This window comes from Neopsephotus bourkii, unplaced genomic scaffold, assembly GCF_033783945.1.
Source record: "Neopsephotus bourkii isolate Nb327-2 ecotype Australia unplaced genomic scaffold, CSIRO-AGI_Nbou_v1 NB_1615, whole genome shotgun sequence".
NCBI lineage: Eukaryota > Metazoa > Chordata > Aves > Psittaciformes > Psittacidae > Neopsephotus > Neopsephotus bourkii.
This window is the reverse complement of record NW_026902090.1, coordinates 7,545,944-7,573,912: the sequence shown is the minus strand read 5'-3', so window position 1 is coordinate 7,573,912 and position 27,969 is coordinate 7,545,944. Positions and strand designations below refer to the sequence as shown.

General features: G+C 42.3%; 1 protein-coding gene across 1 annotated transcript in view; it reads right to left on the bottom strand.

The window, feature by feature from the left end:
* Positions 1 to 18,858: 18,858 nt before the first annotated feature.
* Positions 18,859 to 27,969, bottom strand: part of TRUB1 (TruB pseudouridine synthase family member 1) — a 28,438-nt gene continuing 19,327 nt past the window's right edge. The window contains exons 4-8 of the mRNA XM_061372769.1: positions 27,021 to 27,102; positions 23,290 to 23,362; positions 21,926 to 22,065; positions 20,759 to 20,815; positions 18,859 to 19,407 (exon numbers count right to left, since the gene is read on the bottom strand). Of these exons, the coding sequence (XP_061228753.1) occupies positions 19,193 to 19,407; positions 20,759 to 20,815; positions 21,926 to 22,065; positions 23,290 to 23,362; positions 27,021 to 27,102 (567 nt within the window). The 3' untranslated portion in view covers positions 18,859 to 19,192. The remainder of the gene's footprint in view (positions 19,408 to 20,758; positions 20,816 to 21,925; positions 22,066 to 23,289; positions 23,363 to 27,020; positions 27,103 to 27,969) is intronic.

The window sequence follows — 27,969 nt, the reverse complement described above, 5'->3', positions numbered from 1 at the left end:
AGTTCTGAAGTTGGCCAATTATCTGTCACTGGATGTATATGTACCATATTCCCATGTACGTTCCTCACATGTTCAGGTTACGTTCTTTAAGCTCTTGCACAAAGGTGGCAAAAGTTAGCCTGGTAATGCATCAATACATTGCAGTCAACACCATGCAAGAAAAGATAGTTTTTAACATCTATTAAGATGTAACTGTACTTTCCACAAATGTTATTGAATCAAGGGGCTGATCCAACAACACCTGGTATGACATAATAAATATAAGTGGCTTACCTGGCCAGACAATATATTTTGAAAGCAAAGTTGCCTTATATACACAAACATCTACTTTACTTAATAATGCGCAATATTTTACAGCAGAGACTTGTATGAGTGAAGACAGCAATAAAATATGCACAACTTAGACATGTCACATGTGGGAAATACTATTTGCACCTCACATCCAGCCATGGACAAATTCCCATTAGGCAGGTAGGTACACAAGCACAAGGTAACAGGCCAGTCTTTCCAAGGAGGAGTGGACTGACAGCTCCAGGAAGAAGAGATGTTTGTCCCTATAGAGGTCCAGCTGCATCAGGTCAGACCTAAGACCATCAAGCCTGATAAATGGCCTGTGACAATCCTCTGACATCAATGAATAGCCAAAAAAGAGAACCAGGATAGGGAAAATGATAATAATGTACAATATTATCCCAGTCTCCAGTAGCCTGTTGCTCAGACCTACTCAGCCAGAGAAGGTACTACAGTATTTAAGTAAAGAGCCTGTTCAGGTGCATTTGGAACTCTCCCTTTTACAAATTTCTGGCATTTGCTTTAATCCCAAATGTTCTTTCTGATTAGCATGCATTTAAAAATGCATGAATACTTGTTTACACTATTACCTGTCAGGGGCTGAGGAGTGGCAGAGTGCAGGGTATCTTCTCCCCTTAGTTTCTCATAAGAAGTTAAACTTGTTGTGAATTACCTGTTAGAAGCAACTCTTCTTTCCTCAGTACTGAAAAACAAAAGCCAAAATGGAGTGTAACAAACAGAATCCTGCTAAAGCCATTGTCTGTATGAAATGTTAACAGAACCAATGCATTTTACTCCATTCATGCTGTTTTCCTGGTTGAGGATCGCAGAGCTGGAGACCCTCTGTCATCCTGAAGCTTTAAGGGTTTTTACTTCACATGTATATGAAGCATCCCTGAGCCTTACACGGTGCCACTTTCCCAATCTGTGCCTGTTCACTCGGTGCCATTTCCCAAGGATCTGATAGAGTATCCGAGTGGAGACGTTGCCAGTGTAATTTTAGAAGTTTCCTTGGTAACTGCTGCTGACATCTCCAACTCAAAATCTCAGACTACAGCTCTGTGCAACACCCGTACATGGCAAACTGCCTTGCATCAGTTGAGCTGAGGAGCCCCATGAGCGACAATTCAGCTGCTTCTGCTTTGCAGAGAGTGAAGGTGCGTGCCCACGGATATTTCTTCCCCTCAAAGAAATCTGCCCCCACCTTCCCCAGTCTGCAAGTAAGGAAAAGACACAGATAAAACCCTTGGAAAGTGAATCAAAGGAGGAAAAGTGAGGCTGGAAAGAGGTAGGCGCTGGAGAGAGAGCAGGTAAGAGACACAAGGAAAGGGAAGAGCTAGAAGCAACAGCAGTTAGAAAGCAACAGGAACCCCTGGAAGAAATAGTGAGCTGGAAAGGAAGAACTGAAAACAAACTAATTAAAAGAAATTAAGAAAATGGAGGAAAGTGGGAATTTTTACTCCTTTAAATCTTTCTTGCTCCTTCATTATGGGTTTTTTTGGAGGATGCTCATATCCATCTCCAGGTCTGGAAGGAAGGTAAAGTGAAAAGAGGGTTGTTGTGAGATGTCATTATTGGTTCCCCATGTCCCTCTGTGATTTATCTCCGGCCAATCTTGTCTGGAAAGAAAAACCACAAATTCTTCACCCCTTTCTGTCTATGACCCAGGTCTAAACTAGCTCCCTTATCTATTTATCTCCCTAATCTTCCTTCCTCAAGCAAAGTCACAGCCCAACAGTTCACACAGATATCTAGCGATCCCTTGTAACTAAACAGTGTTCAGCATTTCCCACTCACAACCCTTTCTCATGAGTTCCTGCCCTCTTCCCAGTGCCCACCAGCACCTTCCTGGTAGATGTTCATGATCATGAGTGGTTACCCCCTTCTCTTTGGTCTTGCAGGCAGCCAGGCCACGTCTGTATCTTGCAAGTTATATCATATTTAATACCTTTAAGTAACAGTTCTCCCAGGAGCATCTAAACCCTACAGTCCTTCTCTGGGACTACTACCGCAAGCTTTTCTTAGTCTTTTTCACCCCAAAGGCTCATCCTGTCCCTATGCCCCTGACTATTACCCAGCAGTGGCATGGCCCTGTGAGCTCCCTAGGGCAGGAACTGCAGTTTTGAGTTTATCCAGCATCTAGTACCTTAGCATCCTGGTCCACAATGGGCTCTTGCTGATATATGATCCTAGGTAATGGTGAGACAAAGGGAAGAATAGATACCAAGAGACATTAATGAAGAACTGAGGGGAAAAAAACATACATTGAAGAGTTAACATTGCCTTGTCTTCATTCCTATGCTTGCCCATTACTGCATATTGGAAGATACCTCTAAGTTTGTATTTTCCTCCTTAACACATATTATTACTTTCATTTTAACTCCTCAGGGACTGGAGTGCTATGTATCAGCAAACAGTGTTAAAAGGCACCAGACCAGGTGCCATGAAATGTCCTTGGCACCACTACCTGCCACTCTGGGTCCTGTCTTTCCTCCCATCTTTCATCAGCTGAGTTCTAGCTTCTTTGATATAGAATCTCTATTTATATTTGTGAAATGCTTATCTCAGCTGAGCCCTGATTTTCTTTTTGGAACAAATGATAAGGAGAAAGAAAAAGCAGTAAATAAGAGCAATAACACAGCTAAGGGAAGGATAACTTAAGAAAAGCCTGGAGAATCTCTGCCAATTACCCTACATTTTACAGGAAAACCTGTGGAGTGGGTGCTTGTTAAAGTGGAAGGAAAAACAGGCAATACAAAGAGATAGAGGAAAGGGGAAAACCAGCTTTTCAAGCACCTACCACAGCAACAACAACAAAAACAGAGGCAAAACATAGTGCCAAGCAAAGACAGGAGGAAAAGAGAAGAAAAGATTGTGTATAGAATCAGCAGAGCTGGAGGAAGCAGAGAACCAGAGAGCCATAAACCATTACAAACAGAAAGTGCTGAGGCAGGGAAATAACACTGCCACTACAGAGGTCACGAGGAAATGTGCACAGGGAAGGGGAGCCCTGGTGCAGAATTCACGCTAGAAAGGGTCAGAGATGGTCACTGCCAAACCAGGGTAGCTGTAATTAGTGCATGGGAACAATTAGTAAAAGGATTGTGATGGTTCAGGCTTGGGATTTCCAACAGCTTTCAGAAAGCTTTTTGTCCTCAACCGCTCGAAGCCCTTCACTGTGTTTGCTTGCCAGGTTATGGGTGGTTTCAGCTGTAATTCCAACTACAGAAGCAGCACAGAGCTGATCATGTTCTGCTGCCGTAGCTGAGCTCACCTGCCTTGTGAGTGAGAAGCAGGCACTGCCTTCACAGACGAACATTCCCCCTGTAACATACCCGAGCCATGTACTACAGCAGCCAGCTTTCAGCACTCGCTCAGAACCTTTTAACACATTTTTTTCTTAGATGGCTAGAAGGGGAAATATGCTTTCCACTATTATTATTGCATCACTGTGCCTTCTTTCCATCCGCTCCTTTATTTTCTAACTGCTTTAACATGTTTGAGAACAAGCAGTGCATAAGAGTGCAACTCGCACTTTAGCAGACATTCATAAAATTAGATCTGAATTACACTGCTGGTGCCATGCTGTGCAGCTGCTGGGAGGAAACTAGGCCAGTATTATAGTAGATACTGACAGAAAAGAGGAGAGATCTCTGTAACAGTACTGGCAGGTAGGATTGGCAGGTCAGCATCTCCGCTTTCTGAGTATCTATGAAGAGACACAAGAAGCCTGAGCCTCGCTTCACTCCAGCATCAGATAAAGTGAAAACCAAACAATTTCTCTTTCCCAGAAAAATCTGGTCTCATCAGCTGAACTTCATGTGATAAAACTCCCATAGCTGCAAAATCAGGATCACACTCAGAAGCACATGAAACATCCAAGCTTTACTTCTGCAGTTCCTATGCTATTGGACTTGCCTCTCATTTCTCCTGCACTGGCCTAAACCCAAGTGTAACCTTGCAACAGCCTCCAGCCCCAGGCACCTGACAGCAGGCTGAGGGAGCTGCAGGTTAGGACCTGAACTAAAGGATCTGAGCTAGACAGATGTCATGTGTAGAACCTAAATTTAACCTTCTCAACAGAAGATGCAGTCCTGCAACCTGGCAGTGAACCTGGGAGGAATTTGGGCTTTTTTCCCAGGATAATGCATACATTTGTTGGAGGTCTTAAATCTCTGTCTGTGGGAGGGAGAAGGCAGAAGGTCCTCAGGGTGTCTGGGTCATCAGAAACCATCCATGAAGATGTAAGGACCAAAGAACAAGTTTCCAGCCATGAAGTTTCTGCTCCATATTCTGCTGGTTGAAAACTGTAGCTGCTGCTGGAACAGCTTTGAAGTTTACCCTTCATCACCTTCAGATGTTTCCAGAGCTCTTCAACCTTTTCTTACCAAACCTGATGCTCCAGAGCATCCCAGCTCCTATGGGCCACAAATGACTTCTGCATTTTGTACAGTGCAGGATGCAGATGAGCAGCCAGCCTGACAAGGCAGTGAGGGCTGTGCCATACAGCTCTTCCCTGTTTCCTTTCACAGCAGGGAGCTGCTCAATGTCTTCCCATCCTGTGAGCCTGCATTCCCAGGAACTTGCAGTTCTGAGTCTCTCCTGCCTTTGGCCTCTGTTAACACAGCTCATGCTGCAGCATTGTCACTGCAGAGCTGGTATATGCACATAAAAGAGACCTTTGTTTCAAATAACTTCACTATCCTTCCTCACTGCTCAGCAAAATTCCCTACCTGCTGATCACGAGCTGATTATAAACTTTTCCTTAGGTACTGATAAACAAAGCAGCCTAAATGGGCCATTTCTCAGTGCTTATTAGGCAGGATAACAACTGAGCACCATGCCAGGACACAGAGCCGAGCCAGGGCTGCAGGCACTGGGTTTGCAGCCAGATGAAGACTCTTCCCAGTTTCTGCAGCTGCAAAGCTGTGTGCAGGTCACCCCAGCTGCTTACAGCATCACTGTGTGATGGAAAGTTGTTCCCAACTCTGCCTGATGCACAGCTCACCTTCAACAGTTGGGAAGTAGGCTGTGTAGGCACCTGGGAGCTGAGCAAATCACTAACACAGAGGGAGTCAAGGCACAGTGGTCAGGCCAGCCTTCCAGTTTCCAGTAAAGATGACTGAAGGGGGCTATAGGGATGCTGGGGATGGACTATTCTTTAGGGACTGTAGTGATAGGACAAGGGGTAATGGGTTAAAACTGAAACAGAGGAAGTTTAGATTGGATATAAGGAGGAAATTCTTTCCTGTTAGGGTGGTGAGGCACTGGAATGGGTTGCCCAGGGAGGTTGTGAATGCTCCATCCCTGGCAGTGTTCAAGAGCAGGTTGGGCAGAGCCTTGGGTGATACGGTTTAGTGTGAGGTGTCCCTGCCCATGGCAGGGGGGTTGGAACTGGATGATCTTAAGGTCCTTTCCAACCCTAACTATTCTATGATTCTGTGACTTAAAGCTCACTCTCACTCAGCTTTGCTGGCCCAAGATTGTTCACCAGGTGAATCCACAAGCAAATATCCATTTATATTATGGTTTACCTAAAACCCAAAATGAAATGGAGGCATTCTGTCTACAAAGGGAAGCTATTTTTGCCATAAATTGCTTCAGACTAAAGAGGCAGGTAAAGGGAAGGCACAAACAGACAGTAAGGTGAGGTTTAGCAGGTTGGGAAGTCAGTACCCACCCTTATTGCTAAGACTCTGTACTGCTCATCCGACATTCATCTCCTAGCTTACTTTTTCCTAGGGAAAAGTCTGTTGCTGTCTTACCACTTGACTGGAGTGGGATCCTGAATTAACGTTTGCCAATTATTCTTATAGCCTCAAGTAAGAGGTGCAATACAAATCTGTGACATTAAAAAAGAACAGCCCTTACGTCTGAACCCCCTTAGGGCAGAGAAAAAGGAATTGCTTATGAAATAATTTGATCCTCAGCAAGTCCCCTATTTGAAGAAAACCCTAAGAAGACAGGCTTTTAAATCTCATCTGCATCTTTGACCACAGAAACATCAAAGGATATTTAGCTGGAATGTTTTAAAGAATGTCAGAGACTTTCCATTTTAGCTTTACCTTCAGTGGAAGCAGGATGGAGGTCAGTGTTCAGTGCATCAGAACACAACGTGCTAAAGCGTGAAATCCTTCTCATAAATGGAGCTTCAGAAAGGACTGTGCTTTCAAATGATATCCTCAATTACATATTAAAGGTGCAAGTTAAACAGGTTTGCAGATAACAGGTACTTCCAACCAGCAAAGCCTAAGCATGAGCTGATTTAAAGGAACTCTGAACAGCAACCTGCAGAGATCAGACTATTGCTGGAAAGACGTTCCTGGAGGTACCAAGCTTTCTTCTTGAACTAGGTTTGAACCAACAGCTAATGGGATAGCCTTCCTGCATTCCTCCTTTATAATGAGATACAAGCAAGTGGGAGACAATGACAAATGACATCCAACTGCAACATCGTTTTGTTTTTCTTATTAAAAAAATGGATTTAGTGGATGCCTTTGGGGTTCCACATTCTCCAGGGCACGTTTCTGCTCTACATCAAACCAATATAAATCTGGAGTAATGACAGGGAAGTCAATGGAAATATTTGGGCATTGCACAGACAATGTCGAGCAGAACTGGTTAAAACTGCTCTAACACAAGAAGAGACAAGCAGGTGTTTTACAAGTAGTTAATGAGGGAGGGGAGCACAGCAGTATGCCTGCACTGAAAAGGGGGGTGGTTTGATCAAATCTGGCTTTATCGCAAGGAGGCTGAAGGCTTTAAAGGCCTCCAGCTCAATTAACACTGAAACTACTCACAAAAATATCCCTTAAAAAGCTTTATACCAAAAAGTTCCTTCCCTGCCCTAAGATACCAGCTTGTATTTCCAATAACCGTATGCATACGGCTTCTAAATTACACTGCGAGTAGAACTTCAGTTTGGTGACAAGAGCCATGACTCAGGTAACTGCGAATCTTGGCTCCATCTGTTGAGCTTAGTTGCTCAGAGTTGCTAAGAGTTCACATCCATAAACATGGATGTTTATTTCCTCTCCTCATGACGTGTCTGGCTTTCTATTTAAACTAGGAAACATGTGGCAAGGTAAAGCTTATTGTCAGATGTGATGCGCACAGTGCCTGGGAAGGAACACTAACCTTGCTGTCTCACATTCACATGCCAAATCCTGCTCTAAGCAAACCAGATGTCTCAATAATTGCCTTAACGGCCTGCTTGACACTCTTGTGACCATGATTCAACAGTCCTGACTCTACTGTTTGCTTCTAAAATGAAAGCATAATAACGGTATCTTCATTTGCAGGGCTTGCCCTTTGTAACACGTACCTGGGCAGATGAAGAACTTTCAGATGTGAGAGAAGATGAGCAGGTAAGTATTAACCAATACTCAAAAGTGCCTTTACATGACGCATAATATCAGTAGTTCTTCAATTAACCATCACAGTTTTGACCTGGAGAATTGTGAAATCACAGTGGCTTTGATTCTGCCTTCAGCCTGCAACAGAGAGCAAAGTTGATCATAGAATCCTAGAATAGTTAGGGTTGGAAAGGACCTTAAGATCATCAAGTTCCAACCCCCCTGCCATGGGCAGGGACACCTCACATTAACCATGTTACCCAAGGCTCTGTCCAGCCTGGGCTTGAACACTGCCAGGGATGGAGCATTCACAACCTCCCTGGGCAACCCATTCCAGTGCCTCACCACCCTCACAGGAAAGAATTTCCTCCTTATATCCAATCTAAACTTCCCCTGTTTAAGTTTGAAACCGTTACCCCTTGTCCTGTCACTACAGTCCCTAAAGAATAGTCCCTCCCCAGCATCCCTCTGGGCCCCCTTCAGATACTGGAAGGCTGCTATGAGGCCCCAACTTTCTCAGCCTGTCTTGATACAGGAGGTGCTCCAGTCCCCTGATCATCCTCGTGGCCCTCCTCTGGACTTGTTCCAACAGTTCCAGGTCCTTTTTATGTTGCGGACACCAGAACTGCACACAATACTCCAAGTGAGGTCTCACGAGAGCAGAATAAAGGGGCAGGATCACCTCCTTTGACCTGCTGGTCACGCTCCTTTTGATGCAGCCCAGGATACAGTTAGCTTTCTGGGCTGCAAGCGCACACTGGAGCCGGCTCATGTTCATTTTCTCATCGACCAGCACCCCCAAGTCCTTCTCCACAGGGCTGCTCTGAATCTCTTCTCTGCCCAACCTGTAGCTGTGCCTGGGATTCCCAGGTGTAGGACCCTGCACTTGGCATGGTTAAACTCCATGAGGTTGGCATCAGCCCACCTCACAAGCGCGTCAGGGTCCCTCTGGATGGCATTCCTTCCCTCCAGCGTATCAACCGAACCACACAGCTTGGTGTCATCGGCAAACTTGCTGAGGGCGCGCTCAATCCCACTGTCCATGTCAGCAATGAAGATGTTGAACAAGACCGGTCCCAACACCGATCCCTGAGGGACACCACTCGTTACTGGTCTCCAGCTGGACATTGAGCCATTGACCACTACTCTTTGTGTGTGGCCATCCAGCCAGTTCTTTATCGACCGAGTGGTCCATTCATCAACCAAAAGCCAGATAGACTATAATTAAAAGATTATTAAAGCAAGAAAATAAAGTTTCCCTTCTCCTCACACGTTTGTTTTCTGCATACCCGTATGCCTTGTCCATCCTGTTCTCTTTGATAAGATGCATCTTCCCTACAGAGCTAACGCTGATCAGCCAGCTTTCAAGCTTTGATACACCAGGCTGTAACCTTGGCAGACTGACCAACTCAGCATGACAGAAACAGGAACTCAAACTGTTAGTGACTGAACAGGACCTGAATTAGGAACAACACATGGAGCAGTACTTCATTGAACCAAATGACCAGAATATTCAACAGCTTCTCTACAAACCCTATTCTCTAAATAGACATTTGGGAAAGTCCCCTGCTAACCCTGGCAAATTACTGACGCGTTTATTTGGAAAGGTTTCAAAATACAAACACTTTTCCTCTTTCAAATCATTCTTTTGTACTTTCTTTTTAAGGCTTTTCATAGTCATCAAAATAATAAAAGCAGCTGTGCTGGTTGAAGCTCTCTGCATTTAACATTCAGCTCATCAGGTTAGCTGCTTATGCTGGAGTCGGTACAGACAGTACATTCTAAGGCAAGAACTGAGTCTCTCTCTGCAGTCACACACTGTGATGCTCATAGCAGTGGGGTTAAATTATAATGATTGCAGTGAAGCAATCCCCCCTAATGATAAAAAAATCCTAGGAAAAGAAACAAGCTGACATGTCAGAAAGCTCCTTATTCCTTTATGCCAATGAATTCAGGTGGAGGCAATCGTAGCCTGTAATTCCTTCCATTGTGGGCATGCATCTGGTATGTTACACATCTGGTATGAAACACAAAGTGTTTCCTTCCCTTGAAAACAGTTCCTCACTGGTCTCTGTGGGTTAAACAGATCTCCAGAAAGGAAGATGAAGCATGCAGCTTGGGTTATGTATAATTGAAGAGTCACTGGGCTGACCTTACCTCAAAATAACACTGAAAGACATTTTCCTCATGGAAGGATTAAACACACTAAATGGAGTCTCAAGATTTCTTATCCTACACAGACACCCCCTTCCTTAAAATGCCCACCCCACTCCAAGGAATTACTTAGCATCCACAGAACGGAGCCTCAGGGGACCTGCAGGGTCCTCGCTCCTTTTGGAGCTGATGTCTTTGGAAAGTACACCAGAAAAGGTGTATGTGTAGGTTTTAATTCCAACTTTCCCAACTACCTATTGCATTTTATCTAAGGATTTATAAATACATAACAGTTTGCCAGAAAATGAACAAACGCTCTATCAATTGAGCTTCCCCAAACCTGCAACTGGGATTTGATGCCAATAAAACCACTTTTCTTAGAGTCCCGTAACTTTGTTAGGAATGAACAAGCGAAGTGCAATAACAGAAAGCCCAAGCACACTTTTTCCAGCCTTGTACCACATCGGTGTGTTCAGACACCAGCCATATTTCATGCTTTAGCAAGAATTCTCTGTTGTTTCTGCTATTCAACAATTACTTGCTCCTGGCCAAATTTTTCTCTCTTCTGGACCACAATCAGCAACATCTCTAGACTGTAACTTTGCTTCTTAGCCTTGGGCTACTTATGAAACCAATGGATGGCTGCAGTGAGAGATGAATGTTTCCTGGGTACCAAGGCGCAGAAAGGTGCAGGAAGCTGTCCAACTCCAGAAGAAACAAGCATATGCAAGTTCCAAAAGTGACAGGAAAGAAGTTATGCTTTTCTTACACAGGGAGATAAGAAAGGAAGTGCAGGAGAGACATTGCCATGGAATTCCCTCTTCCGTTGCCAGGTTGGACAGGGCTTGGAGCAACCTGCTCTAGCAGAAGGTATCCCTGCCCATGGCAGGGGGTGGAACGGGATGAGCTTTAAGGTCCCTTCCAACCCAAACCATTGCCAGGTTTCTCTTACACAACAACAGGCATGAAGCATAAAGTCTGCCCTGTAACAAAAGGGATGCTGCCAGGGTTTCCCTCTTTTTTTCTCCAAACTAAACATGCTAAGAAAACCAGAAGGAAGCATCAGAGCTGCTCTCTGAACCACATCCCCTGTTCATGCCAGTCATGGAACACTGTACAGGGGCTTGATTGGAGGGCTTGAAAACCAGCCTTGCAATGCAAGAACAAAGCAGAGTCAGTGAGTTCCTTTAACAAAGGAGAGGTGAGAAGTTTACTCAATTATTTTGACAGTGGGAGCTTTACTCCTCGGATCTGATGGCTGGACACTCTTCTAAAAGATGCCCTTCCTTGGGAAAGCTGTCTGGCTTGGTATGTTCAGGGTCAGGTTGCAGACACATAGGAAAGGCTGTCCAGATGCACTTGTCTTTGCAGCTATAAAACATGCTCTGCCCCCAGATAAGCTTATCTCCTCAAATCCTGATCATACACCACCTTCTCTGTGGGACAGGGGCTTATGGCTGGGTTTTTTCTACACAGTTCTGAAGGACCAGCTTGGATTTGTTGCTGCACGGGGGCTAAGGGGATGAGCACTCTGCATTTCCACTGACAGAAAGGAATGGCTGAACACCAGTTTGGATTGTATGACTATGCTCACTCTAGTAATACACATTTACAACACAGCAGAGGAGAACAGATAAAACCAGCACAGGGAAACAGTACACAATTCAATAAAAGCTCCGTGTTCCCAGCTCTAGGAACAGATCCCCAGCACACTCACATCAGTTTATCCATGCTGCGCAGCCTTTAATGGCACTCTCTGGAGAAATGAATTTCCTAGACAAACACATTCTCAAAAATAACACTAATTCCATTCTGACAATTTTTGTGTGTTTAGGTAGAAAATAGAACTGTTACATATTCATTAGATGTGGAACAACTCGAAGTGTTGTGCCACACCATTAATATTGATTTTACTCTGGCTTTTTCTCCTTTCTCCTATAAAAAGAAACACCATTTTTCAACCCACCAGTTTACATCACTAAAATAAAAAAGAAAAAAAAAAAAGGAGAAAAAACATGACAGGTGAAAATTAAATACATAAGGCCTTAATTCAGTGAGTAATAATATATATAATTTAGTAGAACAGGGCTGGAGTCCCCTAGCTGAGGTAAGGGGAAATCATCACATGCTTTAAGTTAACTATGAACCCACACACCTCGTGGACATCTTCCACCAACTCTTGCTTAGAGGAAGGATTACTAGCACATTACTATTCCCTGTTGCCACTCTCTTTTGATGGAGGTTAACAGAGCAACATACTATTCCTGCTAGGAACAGTCCTCCTAACACAGTTGAGTTTATTTGCCCAAGATTTGTACCATCAACACTTTGTATACCTGTTTGTGAACAGGATGGCTGAGGTGGGTACACAGCTCTTGCTGCTATCACTACTGGAGGTCCTTTCTAACAGAGGTGTAGAGCACAGTGCTAGGAAACAGAATCATAGAATGGTTTGGATTGGAAGGGACACTAAAGCTCATCCAGTTCCAACCCCCTGCCATGGGCAGGGACACCTTCCACTAGAGCAGGTTGCTTCAAGCCCCTGTGTCCAACCTGGCCTTGAACACTGCCAGGGATGGGGCAGCCACAGCTTCTCTGGGCACCCTGTGCCAGCGCCTCAGCACCCTCACAGGGAAGAGCTTCTTCCTGATGTCTAATTTAAACCTACTCTCCTCCTCTTCTCCCAGCTGAACAACTCCACCTCTCTAGTCAATACAGAAGTTAAAGCCAGTAACCTCCCTGTGTATGAGCAGCTGGGTGAAATTAATCACCTGGACAAGAAAACCAGAGCGTGCCAGCGCCTCTTGTCAAATTAGGGTATACACGAAGAAGAAACTATATACAGAGCAACACAACAGCAGCAGCCAGGTTTAATGCAGCCTGGATAACGTTTTCCTGGAAGAGCAATCTGCATAGCAAAGATTGCAGAGAAATGATCTTGTTTTGTAAATATATTTAGTTTGCACACAGTGTTCCACTTACACTGGGAATGCATCCTACGTTACCTGCAGAAACCAACCCAGTTCTGTTGACCCCTAGGAAAGCCAGTTGCAGGAAATGATTTTACTACCAACATACCACACACAAACAAGTAAGTTGTGCTGAGGAATTAAGGCAATTCAATACAAGCAAAACTAAAACACTGCCTTCTGAAGGGCATCACACAAGACTGATCTTTCCAATGGCTGCAATGAAAATGAATGCCTTTTTTCACACCAGCACACAGTAACAACCTCTCACGCGTTTCCACATAAAAGCTCCTTACGCTTTGAAATGGGGTATTTAAGATAATTGTTTTATGTGCTAAAAGAAAGATAAGGTAGTAAAAACCATGTCCTTTCTCTTTACGTTCTCCATTAGTATCCTAAATGTATTTTGTTACATGATTACCTAAAATGAATTCATCTATTTAAAAAATGCAACAACTGAAATACACATTTACCTCTTGTCGTGGCTTTTCTAGCCCCCTCCTTTTAAGCTGTAAAATCAGGTTCTAAAGCCACTAAAGTAGCGTGACATCTGTGAAATGATGTATTTTGGTTTTAATGCATGCACTCAGCTGCAGATTTGACTTTGAAGTACTTAATTGTGAAATATCTAAAATAATCCCATGTCCCACAGAAAGGGCACTAGAGCATTCAGAACTGTGCCTTCCTGACGAAAGGGTCATGGTAAGAAACGGAGCAGACACACCTCATCCTTTTTAATTCTGCTTTGGCACCAGCTTTCCTGTTCCCCCATAAAGTAAACAGCATTTTTGCTCCATGGCAAGGCCCACAGGTACCTGCAAAGGAATTCAAAAGAAAGGATGAGGCAGTTTTAGGATGAAGTGTCTCAAACAGTAGGTAAATTGATGGGATGACATGTGGAAGGGCCAGGTACAGAGCTATGACCTAAGATGAATACACTCAGCAAGAGGAAAAGCATTTTGTGTTTGTTCTACAAATTCCATTACCTTATTTCTCACCCTACTTATTCTCAGTTACTGTTAACTTCTGGGGCAAAGCACACAACCCCTTTTACAGCCCAGGGTTAGAGCAGAGGGGTGTTACAGCATCCACAACACACACAGCAACGTGACATGGAGAAGTCAGGAAAAGGCTGCAGCTTTGTTTCAGCCCCATCTTTGAACCAGAGATGAGGAGGGAACAGAAATCAAGTCCTCACACTCTTCTGCTGTTTCAGCGTGGGGTCCCTCCCACGGCACAGTCCTCCACCAACTTCCCCAATATGAGTCCTTCCCACAGGCTACAAACTGCCCCAGCGTGGGTCCCTTCCATGGGGTGCAGTCCTCAGGAACCGGCTGCTCCAGTGTGGGTCCCCTGTAGGGTCACAAGTCCTGCAGCAAATCTGCTCCAGTGTGGACTCCTCTCTGTGGGGCCACAGGTCCTGCCAGGAGCCTTCTCTTGGGGTCACAGCCTTCTTTGGGCATCCCCCTGATCTAGTGTGGGGTCCTCCATGGGCTGTAAGGGGCACAGACTGTCTCACCATGGTCTGCACCACAGGCTGCAGGGGAACCACTGCTCCAGCACCTGGATCACCTCCTCCCCTCCTTCTGCACTGACCTTGGGGTCTGCAGAGCTGTTTCTCTCACACATTCTCTCTCCTCTCTGGCTGCAATTGCTCCTGTGCAGCAACTTTTCCCCTTCTCAAACATGGCATCCCAGAGGCCCTGCCACCATCACTGATGGGCTTGGCCATGGCTGGCAGTGAGTCCATCTTGGAGCCCACTAGCATTGGCTCCACTGGACATGGGGGAAGCTCCCAGCACCTTCTCACAGAAGCCACCCCTGTAGCCCCCCTGCTACCAAACATGCAAATCCAGTAGAGACATAAGCATCCTGATGATAAACCTGGTTGTTTGACATGCTCTTAAGTATTGGTGATTTACTTAATCAGGTCTCAGGAAGAAGCAAATTAAAGCCCTGGCTATTAGAAACAATGACTGCTTCCTAATAGGGATAGTAATTTTGCCTGCACTGGCTGAATCTATTCCTTCTCTCTCTCTCTGCCCTCTGGTTTTATATTGTAGTCACACTCTCACGTGTACTCTCACTTTGTCTCTCTAAGGTCTTTTTAACTAAATTAATACTATTGCCAACTGATGCTTTGATGCTGCCAAGCAAACCAAACGACCCTGGCCATTAGAGTCTCACAGCTATCCATGCCCAGATTAGAAACTTCAGCGTTTATTACACTAAAAAAAACCCAAAAAAAAACTAAAATATCCCCAAATTTGGGGAATTATTCTAAGTTTTATTTTATTTTCTTCTAATAAACGTATAAATCAAAAGCAGAACTGCAGGGGAAGCTGCTAAATGCTTTGTTATTGACAAAAGCACTCCTTGAATATTTTGCTAATGGCTCAGACTTGATTAATATAAGAAAAAAGAGCCTATTGATTTTGCTTTAAAACAACATTTAAAAAGTGCTCAACATGCTGGCAGCAGAAATATGTGGTGAAGTGCACAGAAAAACTGCCATTTAAATAAGGATGAAAGTGAGACAGGCAGGCAGAGCCATTAGAAGGAGACAGATGATGAAGCCCTTGTCAATCTCAGTGAACCAGCACTGGAGGCAGCCAGCCAGGCTATGGCAGCATACTTTGATGGACTAAAGATGGCAAGTCCAAATTCAACTAGACAACATTGAGCTCAAAAAGCAGGACATGCTTTCTTTCCTACCAGTACTTTGCCCATGAACAACACTCATTAAAAGCATGCATCACAGATATCTTTTAAACAGTAAACTGCAGACATGCAGACATGTCCAGAGTGCCATAAAATTCCTATGAACTACTGTTTGTGCCAGCTGGGCACTAACTCTTCTACTAATCTCAGAAATACTTTATACTTTTCCTGTATCTCTAAATAGCCCTTGAGATACCATGACTGCCACTATTCAGGAGCCAGGATCACGGGATATTTTGTTCTCTGTGGCTAGAGCACGATTCTGAACTCTGATATCTCAGGGACACACGTGTTTATAAGAATAAAGAAGTTGCAATGAGTGTTGCCCTAGGTTCCCATGGGAACACATTTACTTCCAGACCTGGATAGTTTCAAGGTACCAGATTAAACACATATTAAAACATGTCTAAAAAAGCTATTACTAGATTTTCCAGTGGCTTCCTGGTTACTACTTATTGGGACTAATGGCTCAAGAGGCAGAGACCCATTAAAGTGCAGGGGTACAGAGGAAAGAGCATGCAAGTGAGGCCAAGCACCTAGGAAAGACACTGGGCAGCAGCCAAAGGAGTCTGACATGTTTGAAAATTCAGTTCAACTGCTCAGGGCTGGAAGGGGGCTGACACCCATCAATGGGTGTAAAACAAGCTGTTACTGTGTGATTTGTTCATGACTTTAACTGTGTTTTCTAAGGACACCTGTCTGCTGTCTGCCATAGTTTTGTGCTACCCAGCCATCTACAAGTACAACCAAACATACTTGCCGCCCAGCTTGTAAGTGAAATAACTTGTGTAGTTCTATATGAGCTATGTGGGGGAAAGTCTGTCATTAATTGGAGATAAAGGAGTTCTGCCTTTACTTCTGAAGAACCTAGCCCTGGGGAAGATGAGAGGAACCCAGAACAAAAAGTCAACCTAGAGCTGGTAAAAGCCTCCTGACTTGCTACACAGGAATGAAAGCCTTGGGGAAGTCACATTCATAAATTGAAAGGTATCTCCAGGCTTTAGAAACACTATCTACACACTATATGCAGATGCCTGAACATGTACAACCGAATTCTTTCTCTCCCTATGCTTTCCATGTGGATTAGGAGTTGCAGCCCAAATGAGAACTTGCTGATATGATAAGGATGGTTTCTTTTAATTGTGCCTTCATTTCTCCCAAGTGACTACACTATGGAAGACATCCTGTCTTCTCAGGATCACGGATCTGTTAGCAGTAATTATAACAGGCCAGTTGCAAGCTAACCTAAAAGCTGATAAAAATATCATTCTCCGTTCGAAACAAAAATATCAGAGGGTCTTACATGGGGTAACAAGAAAACCATGGTGAGCATTAAACAAACAGCTGAGATAAAAATGTGCTAGACGCTTATAACACTGTATACAAATGTACCCTATTAATAGAAAGATTTCCCAATTGCACTAATTTTTAAAGAAACCCCTGTAGATAAAACAGACTAACAGAATTACATCTATTTTTTAAAAAAGCAGAAAGATAAAGAAAAATATATAAAATGAGGGCTTAATCTAGAAAACCTCTGGGATAATGTACATTAGTCTTGGAAAAATACAGATTTAGACAATAAGAGACGCTGTATTTCAATCAAAGTCTTTGATCATTCAGGATAAGCATACTGGAAAATGAAATTTTCCGCTTTATTTGATTTCCTTAGGAAATAAGCTCTTTCTTCTCTGTTTCTATCCAAAGGACAAAAAAGAACAAACCCTCCCACCCTGAAAAGAAACAGCTGAAATCTCCCACTGTGCTCCTACAGAACACAATGCTTTTCTCCCATTTCTGAAATCAAAATTTCTTATAATGGTTACTTCATCTACATTGTTCCTTAAATATATTGCTGCCACTGTGCTCTAACATTTCAATTTGCTCGTGATATTTTCAACATTTCCCTTAAATTTTTTATAGTAATACACAAAAGAAAGAAAATGCCTGTTTACTGAACAATGAAGCATAAACTCTTCCTCTAAATAAAAGCTTCATTAATCTTGCATAGACTTCCGTTTCTTGTTATATGAAAAACAAAAAAGCCCCTATAGATGTCTGGAAAGGTACCCTGCAATAAGAAACTTCAGGATATTTATTTCGTATCTTAGATTTAAAGCAAGGTTGGAACTCGATCATTTCACACAATACCTTTTTGTAAGGTACAGACAGAGACATAAAATGCAGCATGTGGAGATTTAAGTCAAGTTAGGAATAAAATACACCTTCTTTTAAGCAACAGAAGTAATCAGCTATCAAGATACCTTACAATAGAAATTAGCAAGTCCGTTAACAGTCATTAAATCAAATGTTCGTGTCTCTCTCTAACAGATACACCCTAATCTAAGCACAAACTCTTGGCTTTACAGCATTCAGCTACTCTGAGCCAAGTTCCTGTACTCTAAAACCAAACCCTAAGGTGTAGCAGTTGTTCAAAGCCACAGCAGGACACTTGGCCTGCAGCAGCACATAACTGTAACAGCAGCCAGTCCACTGCTCTTCAGTGATGCTTCAGAGACAACTTCAAAAGCAGGAGTTTCTCCCAAGTATCACTCACATGGTTAAACCATTCCTTGTGTTCCCCATTATGACAAAACAGACCAGCTACTAACTTGTATGGGGATACATAGTGAAATCCTTCTATGATAGTCCGTTACACACACGGAAACAAACTAGAGTGCTTTTTTAGCATTCTCAAACCACTGTGTTTTAGACATTTTGAAAATCAAGGGAAGCAGTTCAATTAAATTCCATTGACTATGTGAACTGTGGAACAGGCCCTCACTGCCACAGTGAATTAAAACAGCTTCAGCGAGGATCCTTGATGGTTTATCATTCTTGTCTTACAACTAGTACAGGTTGTACTGTACAATAACAGTCAAAGCCCAGAAGCACATCAACCTTCTGCCCAATCCACAGCAGACAGCTCAAGCAATTCACAGATGGCAAAAGTTAATTCCCTTAGCCCTATGAACAGCATAACAGTTCACTGTACTTTAAATTATGGATGGTGAACTGGGATGTTGTACCAGAATAAGACACGTACACCTGTAACGGTGACCACGCTCTTCAGAACACTTGTTATCAAACAGTTATCTTCAGGGATTCTTTATATTTGATACTATTCACTGACAGTTGAGGCAATGTAAAATATTACCATCTAATGCAGTCTGGATAACATTTGACTGAAAGAACAATCTGCATAGGAAAAACTACAGTAAAATGGACAGATCCTGAAATGGATTTCAAGAAAGCAAATTGCTACGCCACATTCTTGTACCTTCAGGCTCTCACAGTCTTGTCACCATGGTATTTCAGGATTTGATTACCAGCTGTAAAGAAAAAAAGATGATTTTTTGGGGAGCTCATTTATCAAACCTTAACGTTTATATTTTTATTGAGGAATTAGCAACAACGGGTGTATTTCACCCTACAAGCTCTTTAAAACTTTATGAAGATTTGACATCAGTGGCAGATCCATTTACAGAGTGCAAGAAGGAAAATAAACAGATGAAGAAACAGCAAGAACTGGATATTTTCAATGCATGTTCTCAACCCAGAAAACAAAAAGAACCATTTTTCTTGCACTGCTGTTTGTCACCCTTCCAGTACAGACTTGCAGATATACACAGGAGGCAAGACAAATCCCAATCCAATCTTAGAATGTCTCAATCATTCAGTCTTTTTCCTTGACCTAACTTATCACTTATCCTCACAGCTCACAGCAGTTTCACCAGGATGCTCTGTCTTCAATTTTTTATGAGATGGCTCTCCTGGGAGAAGAGATGTGCAGTGCTCTAAGGATCGTGCAATTTCATCAATTGTCCATTTATCTTCATGAAGTGCATGCTCCTCCAGCGTAAATGGCCCATGTTTGGTTCGGGTCAGCTCTTGCATAGTGGCACAGGTAGAGAGCTCTACAGTAAAGGGGAAAAAAGGATTTAGGAGTTCATGGTTCAAGTTTAACTACCTGCAACTCAGTTAAAACATACTTTTAACATGCAGCCTTCTAAGTTATTCTGCTTTGTTTGAGAAGGAAGTTCATGAAGATTTAGCTCTTCTTTGCATCTCCTTAAATTTGAGCCAAGAAATTACTTTGATTTACATAGATCTCCAGTGTAGCAGAGTTCAAAATCTTACAGAAAGTTCTCAAAAGGTTTTCCAGATTTAAGTCAGAATGAAAAGAGATGAAATAATTATGTAAGCAGAACATTCTGTATTCACAAGTGACTTGGAAGACCATGTACTCTCTTTCCACAGCATTTGAGACTTTAGCACTTCTTGCCTTCAAGAAGGATTTTTGATGTTTTCATCCAGTTTTGCCTACCAGGGTAACATAAACTAAGATAAAGAAAAATAAAATATATAAACAAATGCTCTGCTATGCAAAATAAATACCAGGAGGACACAATTACATAATGAGGAGCTAACAAAATGTAACAGCAACCAGAGTTGACTTGCAAGTGCATAGGTACACTAAAACATTCTCTCCCACCCTTCCTGATGCAGGAAGATTTATACTGCTTTTTAAATGTTTGAAAAGAAATCATCTGAGAACAGACTTTATCTTGGTTTGTCATTAAAAAACTGAACATAAGCCAGTATGCTCAAAAAGCAATAACAGAATCTTTGACTTGCCTAAGCACAAACAACAACATTGAAATTCAAAGGGTTATCCCACATCACTTGCATTCTGATCTGCAAATGTATCATCAAAAAAAAAGTGCCTGAAATGGATTATCTGTTCTCCATCATGCAGTTTGATAGATATAGAGCACAAGACAAATAATCCTGTGGGAAAGCAAAACCCTTCACAGTCCAGGTAAAGGAGAAAGAAAACACTAGAAAAATCACCCCAAATGTAGAGTCTTTCCAGCAGACAGGGTTTATTATGTGCATGGTAATGTTCTGTGCAATCTGTTTTCAAAATGTGATGAATAATGTTTAAAAAGACAGTATCTTTCTTCTTCTGATCCTTAATCTGAGTTAGCTTTAACATATGGAGGAGGAAAAGAAAAGATCCCCACCCTGCCTTGTATTATCTTGCTCAGTGCTACTGCATGCTCCATTTTTATCTCACAGCCCCCAGTGTCCTCTGGCAATTACTTAGCTTTCATTCCCAAGGAAAATACCTGTGTATATAAAAACAAGTGATAGAACTACAATGCACAGGTATAGTTACTGAGATAGACAAAATGACAAAATGCTTTCATAAACAGACACATTCATTCCTTAAATGTTCCCTTCATGGGGTTTTTTCATGCCTACCTTTGCCAATGTCACTGACCAGGCTCCTGACATAAAAGCCACCGCCACATTCAACATCTGGAATGTTAACAGTGACCTGGTAAATTGCCAGTGCAATGTGAAATCTACTTTACATAGAAACCATGCCCCCACATAAATGTAAAAATGCACTAAGCAAACAACCCAGTGATAAAATATTTATAGGATGCAACATCAATTATTCATCCTGTAACATATGTGTGGGTGAGATTGCTAAGCTAGACAGGAGGGAAAGCAAATACAATGGCAACTAAACTACCTCACTAGAAATTAAGTACTTGCTGTGGTATGTTAACAAATGCTTCACTTTTCTTTATTTTAAAGAGTTCTGAAGGTTGATTCATATTTCTAATGGTGAAATCAAGTTATTTCAAGCACAGACTAAACTATCAGTTCTTTTAAGATACTGCACACAGGCAGCTCCAATAAAATTTTAAATTCACCTTTAACTTTCCCTTCTCTCTCAGCCTTTCCCTTCTCCCTGTCAGAGATCAGCTGCTAGCCACCCAACCATAAAGCAAGGGCTGAAGTAACATAGCACTGAGTGCTGTCACTCATACCTGCTCATCATATAACAGCTGGTCCATCTAAGGATGAACCAGGCCGGTGATCAGAGCGAGACATTATCTTGACCTTACAGCAGCATCAAACATTTACAACAGTCTTTTGGGTTTATTTATTAATGTGCTTCTTAATGTACTACCCAAATTTCTTCATGTATGACGGAAGGATAAGATCCTGCCTCTTCAACCAAGAAAGAGGCCTGGCAGTAACTGATACTGGTCATTGCTGTGCCCTGGGAGAGATGCCAGCAGGTCTGGGCATCTAAGTGAAAGAATGGGCAAACTGAATTAAGCAGACCTGAGAAAGAAGGCATGAGCTGGAGGTTGCAAAATCATGGACAGATGCAAATGATCCCTGACCAGCCTCTCAGAATTTTCCTCACAGAAAGATTACGTATAATCAGCTTAACTTAAACCCAAAACACGATGCTTTTGCTGGAAAGTGAAAGGCTCTGCACATGGGCTCACACCAAATTAAACAGCTGAGCAAAATGAAACCCATTTCACTCTTTCAGTCCCTTTCTGAGTGTAAATAAACACTAACAAGTTGGGGGCATCAGTCTATGTAATAATCTTTGGCCTTTACCCAGTGTGAACAGTGGTGGATGGAACCGTTGGAGAGACAGGCTGTACACTCTTACTGGCCGAGCAGGCTTTGCTTCGACTGCTTCTCCTCTCTTCATCAGAGTCGACAGCCTTTCTCCATCCTTCTTCAAAGCAGAATAGCTGATCAGATAGAGCACGAAAATGTGTCATATGGTTGTAACAGAACAAACTTCCCATTCTCCAGATCCTGTTAATATTCTACTACAGTAGCACACACCCTTCTAATCCTCTCCCAAGTGCCCACAAAAAAACCTAGCAAATGCTTCTGAAATCTCTCGGACACAGAATCATCCCATTTGCAGTAGCTACATAAACTATAAAACAAGAGACACTCCTGCATTTACCTCTTGGTGTGCAGACTTAAGAAATGCTTCATCACTCAACTTCTAGTTTATGAAAACAAAGAGTATCTAGAAGGGGTACAACTCTTGCAACTGTCTCTAACATGCTGTCTATCAGAAGTCTGGAGGGTGTACTCCACTTCAGTGCTTATGCTGAGCTGAGCACAAGGAACTGCTTAGACAACTCCTATAATTCTTCCTTGCACCTTTGCTCATTTCACAACATCTTCACAGCAGCAGCTCCCAAGTTATGTAGCCTTGCTCTAAGGTGTTTAGGGGATCACCATAGCACAACAAAAACAAAATCCACTGATTACATGAAACTTTATCCCAAGATCCAACTTTGGTCTTGACAGAAAGATGACCATAAAAAAAAAAAAAAAAATCACAAAGATCTTGCTCAAATTAGTGGAGGATAATGAAGCAGAACACCTACTGAATTACAGACCTTTCAGGGCTCACACTGGAACCACAGTAACTGACCCATTGCAAATGCAAAGGAAAGCACGTTAGTTTAAATCACCATAAAAGCCATCTGTCACAAGCTGAGCGCTTGCACACTGCCAGCTACTATGGCTCACCTGACTAGAAGAAATTTGCTAAGCTACTGAAGCTCAGTCACTAATCACTCATTCAGAAAACTAATTCAAAGTCATTTAAGGCACTTCCACACAGATGCATGCCCTTACCCACAACTAACATTTAGCACTTGGAGCTTTGCTTCCTAACTGGAAGACACAATAGAAGCCACCAAGCCCTGCAAAGCTGTTTAAGACTTTATTACTTTACAGTTACCCAAAAAAGCCATAGGCTCCAGGTCACCATTTGTGCTCAATGTTCAAATGGGCATGACCTGTAGCTGCAAACTTCAAAACTCCTAAAACTCCCCTGCCTCTATCCTCCTGCCAAGACGTCTTTATATTGTTAAGAGAACTGACTTGTGTTGGCAAGTCCCAACAGCTGAACACAACTGCCAAGTGTGTCTTAATATTGCGGAACTTACAGCGGAGGAACCTGCATTATGTCCCCTGTGAACTTCTGCAGCACATTTTCAAGATCTCCTTTTGTTATCTGGTCTGTAGAAAGAAGACAGTAAGAATGTTAGCACTGATCATTCATATGGCGTTAACGGCATCAGTCATGTTCTGCAAACAGTTACAAAGAAGAGTTCATCTCATCTGAATTTACACTGGGTGAAAAACACCAAAGAAAAGAGCTAAAAACCAGAATGTAGGTAGGAGTGTGAATTATCACAAAGAGTGGAACAAATTGTCCAAGGGGATTAAGACAGCCTGGACACATTCAGAAGGGCGTAAATATCACTATACACCATTTTCTTTCGCAATTTCTGTCTCTTGGGCCTGCAAATTCATTTTTCTTGGGACCTATACAAAAAATACAAAATCTGCCCAATTCTGATTTTCATTAAAGGACAGAAAAGAATAAATCACTCATCTAACCATGGCAAGTTCTCTTTACAAGTATCTAATTGCAGTGAAAAATATAATGGATTATTAGAGAACAAAAGCATTGTGGGGGTATTTGCTAGTGAAGAAGAAGACTGCACTGGAACAACACATCAAATTTCTGTATCAAACAACTAACCTGCAACTGCACACCATGGTATTGTTATATATAAAGGCAATTTTACTGAAGAAATCCTGCAAAAGAAAGATAGCTGCTTTAGGCAATCTACTCTCTTTTAAGAGCACACATATACAACTATCCCACTTTTATTATATAACCTATGTAGGTGATTGCATTGGTCCTTTGAAATGCTATTCAATAGATATGATGTTCATACCTAATTTGTTTACAGAGTACAAATGTAAGATCTGTAATCATAATGCAATTCTGTGGATTTCTACTCTCTAGGACTTGACTAGTCCTGTTAGTCACAAGTTAAATTCAAATAGTGTCACCTTACTAGGCCAAGAGCATCCTGGAACAAAAACCAACCAAATTTATTGAGTCTTCATTGTTTGGGAAAAGACTTGCAAACCTTATAAAACAGACATACTTCATGCTGTAAGTAAAAAAGAAGAGGTTTCTTCCCACAACAGCACTGGAAGATGGCAATGTGGTACCTCACTTTTGCAAAGCACACTTCACAGTGTCAGGAGCAGATGCTGTGCCTAAGCCTCAGCTGCTGACTCAAGAAGTGTCATTAACAGCAAGGTTGTAGGCACGAAAATCAGTTGTGCATGCTGGTAGATACCAATGCACATCAGAATATGAGGTAAGAACAACAAAATCAGTTCTATAGCAAGCCTGGATCTTCTTCTGAAGAGCTTCTTACATGGTTATTTCAATCTTCTGATTGTATTATTCTAGTTTAGCAACACATCGCAACAAAACTACATGGCAAAAAGTTAGCATGACCCAGCTCTATGCAGGGATCCCGTCAGCCTCCTTGTGAGCCCCAGGTTGCTTCAGGCTAGGATTTAGTATTTAAGATCTAAGCATAAGTGTCACTTGGAGTTCTCTTTCAGTTTTCACCCCATGAACTGCATTTGTGGCTAGGGCATTTTACAAGATATCCGAGTTCAGTTCCTGCTCTGATCTCATATTCCCGTGCTTGAGGGGTTACATCAAGCCTCTGAGGTAATCACTCATGCTATAGGCAAGCTCTATCTCAGGAAAAAAACCCAAAGCACCATGTAAGGAATGATGGATTAAGCCATTAACAAACAAAGTGGTGTGGTGTCTTACCAAAATAAATATTTACAGATGAGTTTGCTAAGATCTAGAATAAATCATATTTGTGTTCCACAATACACTGTGGCGCAAGCTGGCCAGTATTACATTCTGAAAACCTAAAACCATGTGCTCTGCTCTTTGTTTTTTTTATCATGCACTGCCTTTCTGTTAATGGACTGTATTGGATTCTTGCCCTCTCCTAGAATAACACCCAAGCTGGTGGAGCTTTCATCCAGCTCTCAGTCCTAAAGAATGCTCCATTAGTCTTGTCATGGTTTCACTATGTCTAAACTGTGTATCTATCCCAGGCATCAGTTTGGACTCATGAGCCAGCAACTAAGTACTCACACACACCAGACACATCCTGGTGGGATGGTGAGAACTGGAAAAAAGGTAAAACCCGTGGGTTGAGATAAGAACAGTTTAGTAACTGATATAAAGTTAGATATGATAACAACACATGGAAGTCAAGAGAACGAGAGGAATAAAACCCAAGACAGACAAGTGATGCACAATAAAATTGCTCAAGAGAGGGACTTTTTACACAGGACAAGGGGGAATGGCTTTAAACTGACAGAGAGGAGATTTATATCAGACACTAGGAAGTTCTTCCCTCTGAGGGTGATGAGACACTGGTACAGGGTGCCTGGAGAAGCTGTGGCTGCCCTGTCCCTGGCAGTGCTCAAGGCCAGGTTGGACGGGCTTGGGGCAAGCTGCTCTAGTGGAAGGTGGCTCTGAATGTAGCAGGGGGTTGCAACTGGATGAGCTTTAAAGAGCTTTCCAAACCAAACCACTCTCTGTTTCTGCTTGAGAATGTAGCAATGTGCTTCTGTGCACATCTGCTAGGGAATGTAAATCTGGCAGTGCCAGCAACATCCAGGATTGGGCCTCAGTGCAGAGAAAAGGACTAAAACAGCTTGCAAGATACATAAAACTTTTCTTGAATTATTCCAGTGGATCACAAAAGGAAAGTGCCTGCAGAAAGTTGCCTGCTATATTAACTATAGAAAAGAGTCACATTTTAGTCCTCAGAGTGTCCCTAGACAGCAGTTTAGAAAGAAATCTGTTGTTTATTACAGCTAGTCGCAATGAAGGGATGTACTGAAGAGAGCTCCTTGGGTTTAATCCCTTCTGAACTTCCTCTCACTTGCCTCGTGCAAAAAGACAAACTGCGTAAGAAAAGGGTTTGGGTGTCAGAGGTGGAATCCAGGCCACCTTTTCCATCATGCTATTAAAAAAAAAAGGCTAATTTACTTCATGTACCTATTACCAGCTACCACAAACAATGTGGGACCTAGTGAGTTGCTAAGCAACCAGTTACTTTTTTCCCCTTTTTTCCCCAGGTTGTGAAGGAATTAATGGTAAATACATTTGGTGGGTCCCTGGTTAGTTCTGTGTTGTCTCTAAGATGCCCTGAGTATTGTAGAATTGTCCACACCACCAAAGCCACAGTCAGGATTAGCTGTGAGGCCTTAAACTCTTGCACTGTGCTTTGCTGGTCAGAAAAGTTCACCTCTTGAAGTTGCTAGGACACAGACTGCAAGCAAGAGCAAGATTTGGTGAGTGTACATATACAGAGAGTAGTTTACGCCATCCTCATTTTACCTTGAGCAGTCTGTAGATAAAGGGGCAGCCTAGAGGGAAGATCTAAGTACTTTATTCCCCCACTGGCCTTGAATGGCATTACTAAAAGAGGACTACACACTGAAAAAGGAAAATTTTACTGGACACAGCATGCCATTTGTCAGCCTGTCACAGATTTCAAATGACACAGTCCTGCCCAATTCTATTTTCTCCCTCCTAATCTAATGCCTGGTTTGTTTCTTTCCAGAAGAAATGAACACTTGCACTGGACATAATTGCATGAAGCTGCTCTGAATTATATGAGCACTGAAGTTGAAGAGGAAATAATCTTAGTGTGATTTCACATTTAAACTTAATTCACAGAGTGCCAAACATCTCTTCCGCTTTTCTATGCTAGAGACCATTTATGCCTTCAAATCACATCAAGTATACAGATAAATTTTTGCTTACCATAAGGTTTTTCTTCAGTTACTTTTCCTGTAGCATCTAATGTATCAGTAGCTTTGCCCAGTAGCCCAATGGCAGTGTATTTCTGGGAAGGAAAAAGAGAGGAAAAAGAAGGTTGGAGAGTCAGGTCTTCAAGGTTCTTTCTTTTTTCTTTTTTAATAAAGACTGCAACTACCAAGTACTTCAGTAAGGAGAGGAAGAATACTGTTTAAATAGTCAATCCAGTGCCTTTGAGTAAGCAAAAGTAAATATGAAAAGACATAGAACTAAGCAAAAAGTAAATCCTGCATTATATGTGCCTGTGATTTCAGTTTTAGAAACCCCTGGAAGAAGCAACATGGAATCTAATTTTTACTATAAATACATCACTACCATAAAGGAAATAATAGGGTGAGAAAATCAAAGCCTCAGTGCGGTGTGATATACCACTGTTGAAGCAAAGCACATAGAGTACCTTTCACACTATTTTTCTATTCCTTCACTATTTAAACAAAAGGAAGACACAAAGACCTTCACTTGTGAAAGCGAAACACCTCTGTCCAAGGCAAAGTATTACAACAGTTCTGCCATGAAATGCAGCGATATGCAGTAGCCTAAAGGTGGTTTTGAATATCTGGCATCCAGTAAGGACCTTGCTGACCAGCACCAGGAGTGCAATGCCACTGAGTGACAGCTCTGCTCATGGTGGGTTCTCTGAATATTTGTTTCAGGGTTTTTCTCTAAAGAATTCTTAAGTGTGTTTGTGTTTGCAGCTTGCAAGAATTAACCTGTTCCCATGCCAGTAGCTCTTGTCCTTACTGCATTTCACCTCATCTCCTTTCCCACATTTTCACTCTAAGTACTGCCAGTCTGTATGCATACGCAGAATCTGCTGAAGCTGACAGAAGGCTTTCCATGAACTACATGCTTTCACAAGGCCTCCAACACGTGAAGACTCACTTTGTAACATGAG